General features: G+C 34.6%; 1 protein-coding gene across 1 annotated transcript; it reads right to left on the bottom strand.

The window, feature by feature from the left end:
- Positions 1 to 263: 263 nt before the first annotated feature.
- LOC140753058 (lymphocyte antigen 75-like) lies at positions 264 to 12347 on the bottom strand. The gene is made up of 11 exons (XM_073087429.1): positions 12184 to 12347; positions 11025 to 11291; positions 9885 to 10079; positions 7979 to 8227; positions 5890 to 6085; positions 5231 to 5253; positions 2423 to 2689; positions 1929 to 2123; positions 1439 to 1687; positions 900 to 1107; positions 264 to 607 (listed from the first exon to the last, which is right to left on the bottom strand). The coding sequence occupies exons 1-11, from the start codon at positions 12239 to 12241 to the stop codon at positions 517 to 519; spliced, it is 1998 nt and encodes a 665-aa protein (XP_072943530.1). The 5' UTR covers positions 12242 to 12347; the 3' UTR covers positions 264 to 516.
- Between the last annotated feature and the right edge of the window lie 610 nt (positions 12348 to 12957).

Genomic DNA, 12957 nt, shown 5'->3' with positions numbered 1-12957 from the left:
AAACTGTAGTTATATTCATTACATATAAATCCTATGATTTCACTTCTCAAAAATCATACTTAATAATACTTTTAACTAAATAATATTTTATAGGGTCAGGTCAATATGTCAGGTGGAAGTACAATGAAGTTTTTAAAATTCCGTAGACGATCATAGCTTTATTTCATCATGTTAAAAACAGAAAAAAGCGTGTAATATGTACGAGTATGTAGTATGTAGTAGTGGATAATATAAGAAAATTTCAGGTTATAGAAACAAAGGCGGATATATCAAATCTGTTTATTTGTATACTTTAACTGATCGGTGTATATGACTAAACATTTACATTTGAGTTGTTTTAACTTAATATTTTGTTATAAAGGTGACCAAGAAGCACAAGCCTCATATTATGAAGATCTTAGCGGTCTTCGAACTTAAGCAACGCCAAGTGCGGTTGGAAGTGAGATTAAGTGGCCAAGTTATGTGTTTTTCCATGTTTTAGACGGCTTGTTAAGTCATCGTTCCAGTATGTTATAATTAAATGACAGACAAAACCAAAATCGTCATAATTGTCGTTAAAATGTAGGATTCAAATCGCCCTCGGGTCACATAGCTCCTAACGTTGGCACTGAAACAAAACACTTCTATTTTATAAAATAACGTGCAGTTTCAAAAATAACGTAATATCGCTTCCGTTCACAGAAATCAACACAAAATCAGGTAGCAATCGAGTCTCAAGTCAATGACAATTGCTTTGCTGACCGCTGAAGACTAAATTAGAACAGCGCTTATTTTATATTTCTCACATTCCTACACCCTTCAATTAAATTAAAGCACTTTTTTATTGGGTACAAATAAATGGGGTAATGCTTTTTTATTACCCATACCATAATTCTGAATATTTTCTCTCACCTACTTACATTCTAGCTAAATATCTTGCTGTTTTGTTCTTATCTCTAACTGAGCGATCGGCCACATCGTGTTCACATATAAAAAACATGCGTTGCCAGCAGCTAATGTCATTTAGTTGTCCCGTGTAGAACATAGAGCCACATGTCTCCTGGCCACTGCCGTCAGGCTGCGTGTAGCCCCATCCATCACCGAACCCGCTGTCGCGAAGAGGCACTCCTAAAAATACGATGTCGGTTTATAATTCATACGAAGACTTTTAAGTTACAGCAGTTATATAGGAAGAGACAAAGACTTTATTGTAGTAATTTTGGTTAATAATCGAATCCGTTTAAAATTGTACGTCTCACAATTTAAAAGCAGAAAGCAGAAACGAACGAATTTAAGTATCGGAAGCCTGAATGCGACAGTATTCCCGCCTGTTATCAGACCTGGTCCGAAACTTCGGGACTATCTAAGACCAATACGTTATACGTAGTGTTATACTATACGTAAGTATAGTTTTGGAATTAGATAAATTTCTTCACACTTTAAATAAAAATCTACATACCCTCAATAGTTTCCCAAAATCCGTTATTACTGTGAAATCCTAAATGGACTGCTCCTCGCAAGTAATCTCCTGTGACGTCATCTTTGGGTGCCATCTTGCTGATATTTACCAAGTACTCATCTTCTAGAGCAGAATTGATGATGGCCAAGTGGGACTGCTCAGCTTGACATACGATGTACGCATCCGTCCAATTCATCGGCGTTAAATGAAATTTGTAACACTTTTTCATATCTTCGATATATTTGTATCCTTGAAAACATAAGATTTTTTTGTTTGTTTACTTTGTTTCGAATACGGAGTTGTTATGATTATGATGATGTCACTAACTTCCATGGACATTTAATTAACCCCAATTCATGTCGGTCACAGACAAATTTATATCGCTGAGGATGAAGTTGAATGCCACGTGTAAGTGCCACGTGTAAATGCCAATTCCCTTGCTGTTATCTAAAAATCTAGATGGTAATACAGTCGCAATTTAACCACTCACCAGTAACAGGTAAGCCACATATAGAGTCCCAATGAACGGTTGCCAATGTTTTCTTACAGATATAACTATAACGAATATCACAATTCTCGTCTTTAAGAGTGCCGTCCCTTTGCATAACCACACAGTTTTCGTTCCCTCCAGCATTGTCCGGCTCATTTAAAGCCCATTTTTTATAAACATCTGATATACTTCTTCCTACAAATAGATTGAACACCGAATTTAATTAGTAACTTGTCTACAAAATACAACTACTTTATACAAAAATAGTTTTTCGAAGACTGATGCCGATTTATGAATCTGGTGTTGTAAATGTTTTTTACCTGATTATTTATGCTTGGTCTTATATTAGTGCTATTCCTGAGAACTAAAATGATGAAAAATGGTAGCGGCATTGGTACATACGGCCGAACCGTACTAGCTTTACCTACAAAATTTGCTCACAAAATTTGATCTCTTATGACCCTATATATAAGTTTAATATTAACAAGAAGTACCATCAATAGTCTCGTACAATTCCTTGGCATTCCAGGCAGCGACACCAATCCAGATTTTTTGAATCCCAGGCTGTTTCTTCAACAGACCCATGACAGCCTCCGCTTCCACCTCATGTTCGGGGAAGAAGAGTGTGGCTCCATCCGATGTACATTTTGACTTGGTTTCTGCCCACGATTTTGGCAACGTGCTAATTTTGTAGAAATTGTTCACGTGATCTATATACACGTAGTCTTTGCGGAAATATCTGGCTTTTCTAAATTGACTACCTAAAAAATTAATACTTACTAAGTTTTCAAATAACTTTGTACCATGCACTAAGGTCACAAAATCATGACAATTGTAAGCATCAAAATCAAAAGAATACAGACTAATTTATTTCTTATTGCAATTAGAAGTGGCACGAACACTATAAAATGGAACGAATGACTTATTTTAACAGTAGGACACTTCGTGACAATGACAATTTCTTTATTTATGGTGATAAAAAATCTTTGGTATGAATTCTAAAGTTCTAAAGTATAAATAAAGAACACTGAGCTGTTCATTTTTACTACCTAGTATGTTAAAGTAGGTACTTACAGGTTGGTCTGGACTTAAGAGTAAGCAGGAGCAGGAAAACTATATGTTTAAACCACATCTTGACAATAGCTCCAATATTTGTAATACTACTATGAACATTCTACTACTAACTCTATGAGGAAACGCCTTCAATTGTTGTTTACTGTCGTACTACAATAACAGCTTGATGCGCAAACACTTGTAATGTATAATACCTATTTGAAATATACAACTTGACATTTCTACATGTGACTATTTTAGTTTAATACTATTGCGGCGCTCGTCCACCAATACTATTTTACAAAAAAAAATGTTACGAGGTAAATTATATAAAATTTTCTTTACTTTAATTTTTCTCATAAATGTTTTGTTGTAAAATCAGTCGAAAGGATTCAAAATTCGATTTTAGGCGCCATTTTTCCATTATGAAGCCGAAAGCGGCAAAGATACGAGGAATCTATTTGAAATTCGGAGAGCTTAAATCGAAATCTTTAGTTACCTAGTTTCAAAACTACCAAATAACTGGACTGGTTCATAAGGTAATTTGTCCATACAGACTACAGTCAGTTAAATAAAAAAATGTTTAGTGACAAGTAAGATTTATAATTCGTTTTGAACCTACTCTTATCAAAGGCTTTCAAAGTTGTTACTCTTTGAGAGGTCAGTCTTTAATCAATCAAACTAATCAAAAATAGTATTTTAAGGCAACTAAAACGTATGTGAAGAGGCCTTGCAGTTGTGGCCGTAAAACTGCAGTTTATTAAGAAATTAGGAATGGACTTTATAAAGAATGGACGGTGCGCCCATTTTTAGGGTTCCGTACCCAAAGGGTGAAAACGGAACCCTACTAAGACTTCGCTGTCTGACCGTCTGTCACATGGCTATATCTCCGGAACCGTAATAGATAAACACATGAAATTACAAAGGATGAATAACGGTGGCCGCTATAACACCAAATACTAAAAATAAAATAAAGTTTAATATGAAAGGGGGGTCTCCATACAACAAATCGGTATTTTTCGACATTTTTCGATCTAACTGTTAAACGGTACTAGGAGACGGTTGAAGTTTTTACAATCCGTTTACTACTATAATTGGTATTATAATAAATACAAATAAGATCCATAAAACATATTTTAATATAGTTATGTTAATTTTATTATACGTTGTTTACGTATCATTCATCATCACCCCAACGCCATCTATTGTTGTGTCATATAACTAAGTATTTTTAAAAATAATATAATGAATAAAAATAAGTAAAAAACAAAGAACATTTGGTGGTACGGAAGCCTCCGAGTTCGACTCGTTCTTGGCGAAATATTTTACACAGAAATCGATATTTCTGGACACACTAACATAAAAGGATAAGGTAAAGCTGTAAAAATGAAACGTCCATAGAATATGTTAACGTGTTATGCTATTTTTATTAATAGTATATATTATTGATTGTGAACTTAACAATTAATTTGAATTTGAATTAAAACTTATAGGTACAAGTATACGACCATAAGGAAACGAAACAAGAAAAGCACAGACAACGTATATTAGTTATATACAAATATATATAAAAGGGTTGTACCACTTTATTTATATTATCAATTCATTCAGTACCTTAATTCAATAAAAACCATAACTATATTTATTTTATTAACAACACATAAAATTATTTAGTGTATTGGAAAACAAGTCACGTCATGGTCACAATTAGAGATTAGAAAATGTACAACTTGTAGAAGAAAATTAATCTTATTTTACAGCAGAGACGTCTCCGTTTTCCGACGGCTATAACAACCTTTTCATATGTAATTTTATTTGAAAATGCGAAGAGAAGATGTTGTTTATAATTTCTTCAAGGGGAACAAAACTCGTAGTTTAATTCGAAGATTTGAGAACCGAATTGTACGATGCACATTCAGATGCTTGGTCGGCTTTACACAAGAACTCATATTTTAGCCAAGAATCAAATTTGACAGTTGTTTCATGTCTACCATTAGTCTTCACACAGATGTTTAGTCTCTTCACTACGCACTACATACGGACTTTTTTATGTCTTGCTCGAATTCCTATTTCCATTTCTGTACAGTATCTGGATACCTCCCGAAGTCTTGATGAGTTCTGTATATTATCTTCTATGTAATATATCTTTTAAAAAGAAATCGGCATTTTTATTTCTTTAACATTATTAAACTTTGCTATCGTATGTGACTGGTCACTTGATATGTCTCTGCTATATGTAAATTATATACTTTCGATTAAATTCGGTATTTCACTGTAATGAAAAAGAGATTATTTTAATAAAACTGATAATAATATAATTTTATACAACGGATTTTTTATAATATAGTAGCAACAGACGAACAGGCCACCTGATGGAAAGTGGCTTCTGCCACCCATTGACATCTGTAATCAACCCCAGATGAGATAGATTCTTACCTGAGCTCGGTCACAGTTGCGCCGCCGCCCCTAAGGGCTAAGGAATGCCCCGGATAAGTATGGCTCCGTTACCACACCCTTCAATCCAGAACATAACAGCTCTTAACATTGCTGTTATTAGGTAGAAATAATTGTGGCAGTGGTGCCGCCGGAGCCGAACCACAGAGGGTTCTACCACCTTTGAAATGAGACAAAGTTGATCTCATTATTACAGAAATATATGTCTTGTATGCCCTTAAGCCGTTAATACCCATTAGGTAATCATTAAAAATCTCATGTTAAAAAATAAGAGCTGTCACTGCTCAAGAAACTTGAAATTAGTAAAATCATGCTGACATTTGAAACGCCTCTAATGATTCAAACTCTGAGTCAGCTCCGAAGTTGTAGTCATACAATTTACTATGGCGACGCGATTCATTTCTATATTCAGAGCGGACTAGTAGTTTTACGCGGACTATACTTATCTACTCACTTTGTACTAAAACTGGGGTTGAAATCCACGTTGGGAGCTACCAGCTCGTGCTCACATATAAAGAACATGCGTTGCCAGCAGCCGATATCGTTCAGTTCGCCGGTGTAGAACATGGAGCCACACTTCTCGTCACCTTTGCCATCTGGCTGCGTGTACCCCCAGCCATGACCGAACCCGCTATCATGAAGAGGCACACCTAAGAATAAAGTACAAAATTAAATATTTATTAATTTATTTATTTAATTCTTTAATACAGTAGATTTTTTATAAGACTGAAGTAGCAAACTGTGACTGTGACTAAAATGGTCACCCCCGCCTGTGAACACCTGTTGCCAGCTCCATATTGAAGAGGCTTCTAACTGAAGTCAATACCTAACCTAACCTAACCTAACCAAAACGCTTCATATATATTCTAGTTAAGATCTAGTTTGAAGTATGTGTTGTTTGAAGTTTAACCTAACAATTAAGCAGACGTAGCACCTGATGGAAAGTAGCCAACGCCACCTATGCACATTTGGAACGCCAGCGGAGTCGCCACTGCATCGGCTTCGGATTGGATGACAGCTCTTTTTGATATTCTTTTTAAAGCCTAATGTGTTAGCGAAAGACACAGGACATTCCAGGTTTGTCATCCGAAGTAACTTGCCGGTTGTAAGTAACCTTGGTTAAACTCCAATTTTGTTTAGTCTATTATGTTCCTATGTCTATTACTTGCGACTTGTGTTTCTGCTAGATTACTAGAGGCTAGAACATACCTACGAATATTTTTGGTAAAACGTTAACTTGAAAAATGTTATGTAGTTTTAAACCATAGAGGAAGGACACAATAGACATAAGTTATCTGCTTCTGACTATTTGCCTTTATATGCCTATACCTAATAGTTACGTAGACAGGCATAAATAAGGAAGTTCTACTTAAATTGTGCCCCAGAATAACCATGATAGTGCTAAAACTTGTAAACATGATAAATAAGATGTTTACATTAAGTACTTAATAATAATTAATAACAATAACAGTTACAGCAGCAGATCACATGTACGTAACTTGTTTGGTAAAACGTTAACTTGAAAAATGTTATGTAGTTTTAAACCATAGAGGAAGGACACAATAGACATAAGTTATCTGCTTCTGACTATTTGCCTTTATATGCCTATACCTAATAGTTACGTAGACAGGCATAAATAAGGAAGTTCTACTTAAATTGTGCCCCAGAATAACCATGATAGTGCTAAAACTTGTAAACATGATAAATAAGATGTTTACATTAAGTACTTAATAATAATTAATAACAATAACAGTTACAGCAGCAGATCACATGTACGTAACTTGTTACGATAAGGAATATATAGTAAAATGGTAGCTATTGTGTATGTTTCATATTATAAATTGAGAAGTAAATAGCTTAGTTATAGGTAGGAAAACATTTGATGAACCCTATACGCCTTAGATCATAATAAAAAGATTTCAGAGAACTAAAAAAGTTTTCAGATATTTCTGATGATTTTTGAAAGGAGCACTGTGTCCCATGTTGGGACAATAATAAGTTCGTGATAATAATTACGGGGATCACGTTGGTGACGGTGGTGATGAAAGTCAGTGATCGACTAATAGTGACCACTTAACATCAGGGTTTTTTATGACATTAGATCCATCTGGTGGTAAATGATCACTGCCGTCCTTTTATTGGAAGCAGTGACCACTGAAACATCTACTCTCTGTAGAAAGGAGGTCCTACTTGAAGCCGATGGCATACAAGTTACGCCCGAGGACTAGGTTGTCGCTTCATATTTAAGTCAGCCGCGTGGACGTTGGTTGGCCTGTATGCCCAACGCATGTACATAAAAACATACTCGTTAACTAGTAGAGACCGCGAGTTTGCCCGCGTTTTAAAAAAGATGCATGACATACATGCATATAAGTAAAATAAGTAAAATTTGTGCTTTCAAATTAGTCGTACCAACTCAGAAATCTTCGTGGGATTATGCACAATAACTTTTCTAAATATCAACACATGATCAAATGCATAGTTTACAATGCTATAAAGGACATACAGACAAACACTCATTTTTATATATAGATTATACATACCCTTAATAGTCTCCCAAATACCATTCTTATCGTGGAAACCTAAATGGACAGCTCCACGCAAATAACTGCCCTCAATGTTGTCCTTGGGTGCTGCCGCGGTGATATTTATCAAGACTTCATCTTCCAGCTGAGAGTTGATGATGGCCAGGTACGACTGCTCAGCGTGGCAGATAGTGTAGGCTTCCGTCCAATTCGCAGGAGTCAAGTGGAACTTGTAGCATCTGTCCATCTGTTTGTTGTATTTGTATCCTGAAAATAATCATTTCAATGCTTGGATATTTGTATTGCGAGTTCCAATCCAGTAACCTTCATGTTTACTTCAGTAAAGCTTATGTGGAAAATTAACCAATTTGGATAGTTGCGTGTGAAAAATCTTGAATATATTCGAGGAGGTCTATACTACTTATATTAGGTATTAGCTCTGACGGAAAAAAATCGGTTGCAAATGATATGTAGCAACTATAAGTACTATTTATACGAGCTATTTATTTCCAAGATTAACTGTTAATTATTAATAAAAGTATTTAGTTAATTTGAGCGAACTTTGTGTTAAAACTACTTGATACTTTTCAATAATAACACGGTGTGTCACAGAGCACTTTTTCGAAAACATCTTAGCCTACGCTTTTTCATCCTTTTCCCGACAATTTACTGCATTTACAACACTAACAACTTTTCTCTTGTTTTATATTTTATATGATTTTTGACAGACTGCATCTCATTTGTACTCATTAGCGAAATAACAAATTTAACAATATCGACAATCAATTACGAAGTATACTCTTAAATTTAATATAGGTAAATGGGAATTTATAAGGAACAATATTCCTCAAAAATAATTAGTTTTTCCGCACAATTGCAGCTGGCGTCCATGGCCACGAGTTCCCTACACGAGGAAACTTGTTATTAAAATAAGTCGTTAATATAGAGCGAACAATGTTAAACGCATAAAATTGATCCGAACAGGAAAACAATATGGTTTTTCCAACGCGAGGAAAACACATTTAAATTATTAACATGACAGGTGGAAATAGTGCATTTTCATCACAGGTGTATATTCAAATTTATTGAGAATGCATACAAAAGAAAATCGTAGTGTTTAAGATATTAAGGTACAGTAAAACGATATATCGACTTATAAGGCTCCATCTATATCTTGAGACGTGTCGTATAATACAAAATCATATTATTCTATTCGTTACTAAGCGCGGCACGTGTCTCTGTGGTCGTGGAAGATATAAATACGTTCATACATATTGTACGTATAGAGTCATATAACTTTGTTTGGCCTTTGTTGCGACTCTTAAGGTCTAAGATAGTCGCCTCATATGTTAGTAAGCCGCTGTAAAATGGGACACTTTTGACCCTATAGATGCTGCTATTATCGAAATTTACTTTTGTGACAGAACAACGTCTGCCCAGGTCCAGGAGGCTTATCCCTGTAGTCCCGTGGCTAGAATAGGGCTACGGTATCCCCTGCCTACCGTAAGAGCGACTAAAAGGGGACTTACGGGGTTGCGGACGGCAAGAGTGGGAGCTCGAACGTTCGAGCAAGCGACCTCGGGAAGGATGGCGGTATGTGTGGTTACATCCCGTCGTAAACACCAGATGGTGGGCAGGAGCGAAAACTGTTCCCCCAGGGCAGAGCCCAATCGGGGCATCGCGCTTGGAGAACTCCGATTGTGTTCCATCGGAGATCTCGGAGTTCTCCAACAAGCTTTGAGAACGGCCATCGGGTGGTTTTAGTGCGGTAAAAATCCCACATAACCCGGAGTCGCTCCCACGTCTTCGGGTACTTTTTGAAGGTTTCCCCTCGTAAACAAAAATAGAAGGTCCAGTATCCTGCCACATTTGTAAACCCAACTAGGGTTATGTATTCTTAAAGTAGGAAAGTACATATACTCACCAGCGACAGGCAAGTTACATTCATTGTTCCATTGTAGAGTCGCCAGGGTTTTCTTGCAAACGTAACCATAGTTACTACTGCAATTTTCATCTGACAAAGTACCATCCTTTTGCAGTACCACGCAACCTTCTTCACTATCAGCATTGTTCGGCTCATTGAAAGCCCAGTTGTCATAAACTTCTGATACAGGCCTTCCTATAAAATATGTAACAGGTAAATAATTAAGGGAATTACTTATTTATTACGGAAATCGTGTAGTATTATTTTACGTAGTAGAAATGTTCTCTGGAAATGTTCTTTATTTGTCAAGAGTTCGAACAATAAATGATAAAATCATCCTTTTGTGACTTCATTCAATATCAAGACGGTGAAGTTTATATTACTTATCAAAGGAATTTATATATAAGCACTCAATTTACAATTTACAATTTAGCTATTGTTTATTTAATTGAAATAAATACTTGTCAATTATAGCGAGCGCGATATTTATAAATATACATAAGTTTACGCAATACCTAAACATGTCATATGATGTAATGAAGACATGTACCGCAGCGGTCATCGTGCTAAACTGATATGCATGTTTAGGGTTCTATTCCCGGTCTAGTAAATTGGTATATTATTTGTATTTTAGGTCTGTGTACTTGTCTTCGTAACTACTATGATACCGTTGTCTTGTATATCCACACAATATGATTAAAACTACAATTCCTACCTCTGACTTTAAGCAAATACCAAAAATGCTAGAAATACACAAGTTGTAGTCGTCTTAGAAATAGAAAAAGTAAATTAGGTATTAAACAGAGCCTTATATTTATTTTTATTATATTTACTGAAGTCTCTGATCCAATTGAAAAATGTGAACCAGGAATCAATTTCACGAGTCTTACGATTGGTTATGTAACCTTGAATTATTTTTATATAGGTGTGAAAACCCTAACACCTTATTCTAAAAGACCTGCAGCAGTATAAGGCCCATCAAAAATGGGTGGCTTAGAGAGTTTTCTTCGCCAGACTTTTTCTGAGGCTATTTTGAAGAGTAATCTTATTTTTTTCATCGAACGCAAAATATTCGGATCTCAAAATGGATGAAATAAATTTGAGAACCTCCACTCAAAAAATTAATTAGACCACAGTTACCATCAATAGTTTCGTAAATTTCCCTAACATTCCAAGCGGCCACACCAACCCAGATATTTTGGACTTTCGGCATCGTTGCATTCCAGAAGGCTATCACAGCCATCGCCTCCTCTTCATCTTCAGGGTAGAAAAGGGTAGCGCCCTCCATCACACATTTGACTTTCGCGTCCGCCCATGTCTTCGATATGGGGTTAATTTTATAAAAATTGTTAATGTCATCTATAAATGTGTAATCTTTTCGGAAGAACTTTCTTGACAATTGGCCATCTACAAATTTCAAATAGTGTTAAGTTTTGCTATGTATTAAATATGTGTTAGTATATAATATGTAAAGTGTTAGATACGATTGAACTATGGTTTAATTTATGATAAAAGACGTTAAAATTAAAGGGGGAAGTATTGACATTGGACAAGGAGATTCGAACTTAGGATTGTAATCTCCTTCACCCTTTAATAATTTAACCAACTAATTGTGTTGGTTTAATTATCTAAGCCTTCACCTTCAATCAACTCTCAAGTATATCTCATATATATAAAAGTTAAAGTATATATATATACTTTAACTAATAACTAATATATAATATATAATAACTAATATATATATATACACAGAAAAAGACGTACGCTACATACATAGTCAAACTACATTAAATATTTATTTTATACTTGTCTAACATGCATCATAATAGCTAGTTAGCTAGTAAATTTAAAATGAATAAAATTGAAGAAACTGTGTGCTGTAAACAATACTAAGTAACACAGTTCTATATTGAATATCAAGCAAATTTAATATTATAAAACAGTTATTTTGATTATTTTTACTGAAAATCTATTTGAGAACTTGTTCTTATTCGCCGGTTCTTATTCTTATCTGTCCTATTTCTTATTTGTTCTTATTCTTATCTATTCTTTTCAGAAATAAATTGGCGAATATTTTATTGATTCTAAAAGTAGGCGGTACATAAAATAAGTTTGAGAATGTTAGGTCTAAATGTCATTTGATTGCAAATCACTATCAACTGTTTTTTTAAACTTTAACTGAAAACTTAAAGCTACACTAACCCACATATCAATAAAATGATAATAAACAATTAGGATTATGTACAAGAGATATAGCCTATGAATAAACTGTTATATTATTAATAATTAAAGCACTTACAACTGAGTTCGTTTTGAATTGCGATCAAAAGCAGGAAAACCATGTATTTAGACCACATCTTGGCTTACAATGAACAACGATAACTACGGAGGCGTCTACACGCGTCTATGTGTCGCACTTCAAGACGTACGAGTCACTATTATCGAGAATTATATTACAAGAACATTCCTGCTTAATCGCTAATTATATACTAAGCAACATCTACGACTTCACTTGTGTAATATTCATATAAGAAAAGCTTTAACCAGAAAATAATATAGAAAAAATGGCAACGTTCTCGTCTCGCTTATCTGCACTAATATTATAAAGAGGAAAACTTTGTTTGTTTGTAATGAATAGGCTCAAAAACTACTAGACCGATTTTAAAAATTATTTCACCATTCGAAAGCTACATTAACCACGAGTAACATAGGCTATATTTTATATGAAATATATTTGATAAATAGATTTTGAGGCGGTACAAAGTTTGCCGGGTCAGCTAGTACTTTATAGAGAACGAGCGTAAGAACACTAAAATGGATGGAAATGGAAAAAATAAATATATAAAAAAGAAAAAAAGCTACAAACATTTTTTTTGTTACTAATTTCTGATGTTATAACTATCAATTGTCCAGACTTTCTATATAATATTGTATGTATAGTAGCTCGATAATAAAATTCTATTATTACAACATTGTAATAACTATGTATTAGGTATATGAGATTTCTTAGATATATATCTAAAATTAAATGCAACTTTAGAATTATGTAACCCATGTACTCATATGAGACAAT

This window comes from Epargyreus clarus, unplaced genomic scaffold, assembly GCF_041222505.1.
Source record: "Epargyreus clarus isolate Ecla_fem2 unplaced genomic scaffold, WU_Ecla_fem_2.2 ptg000026l, whole genome shotgun sequence".
Classification (NCBI taxonomy): domain Eukaryota; kingdom Metazoa; phylum Arthropoda; class Insecta; order Lepidoptera; family Hesperiidae; genus Epargyreus; species Epargyreus clarus.
This window is presented reverse-complemented; position numbering and strand designations above follow the sequence as displayed.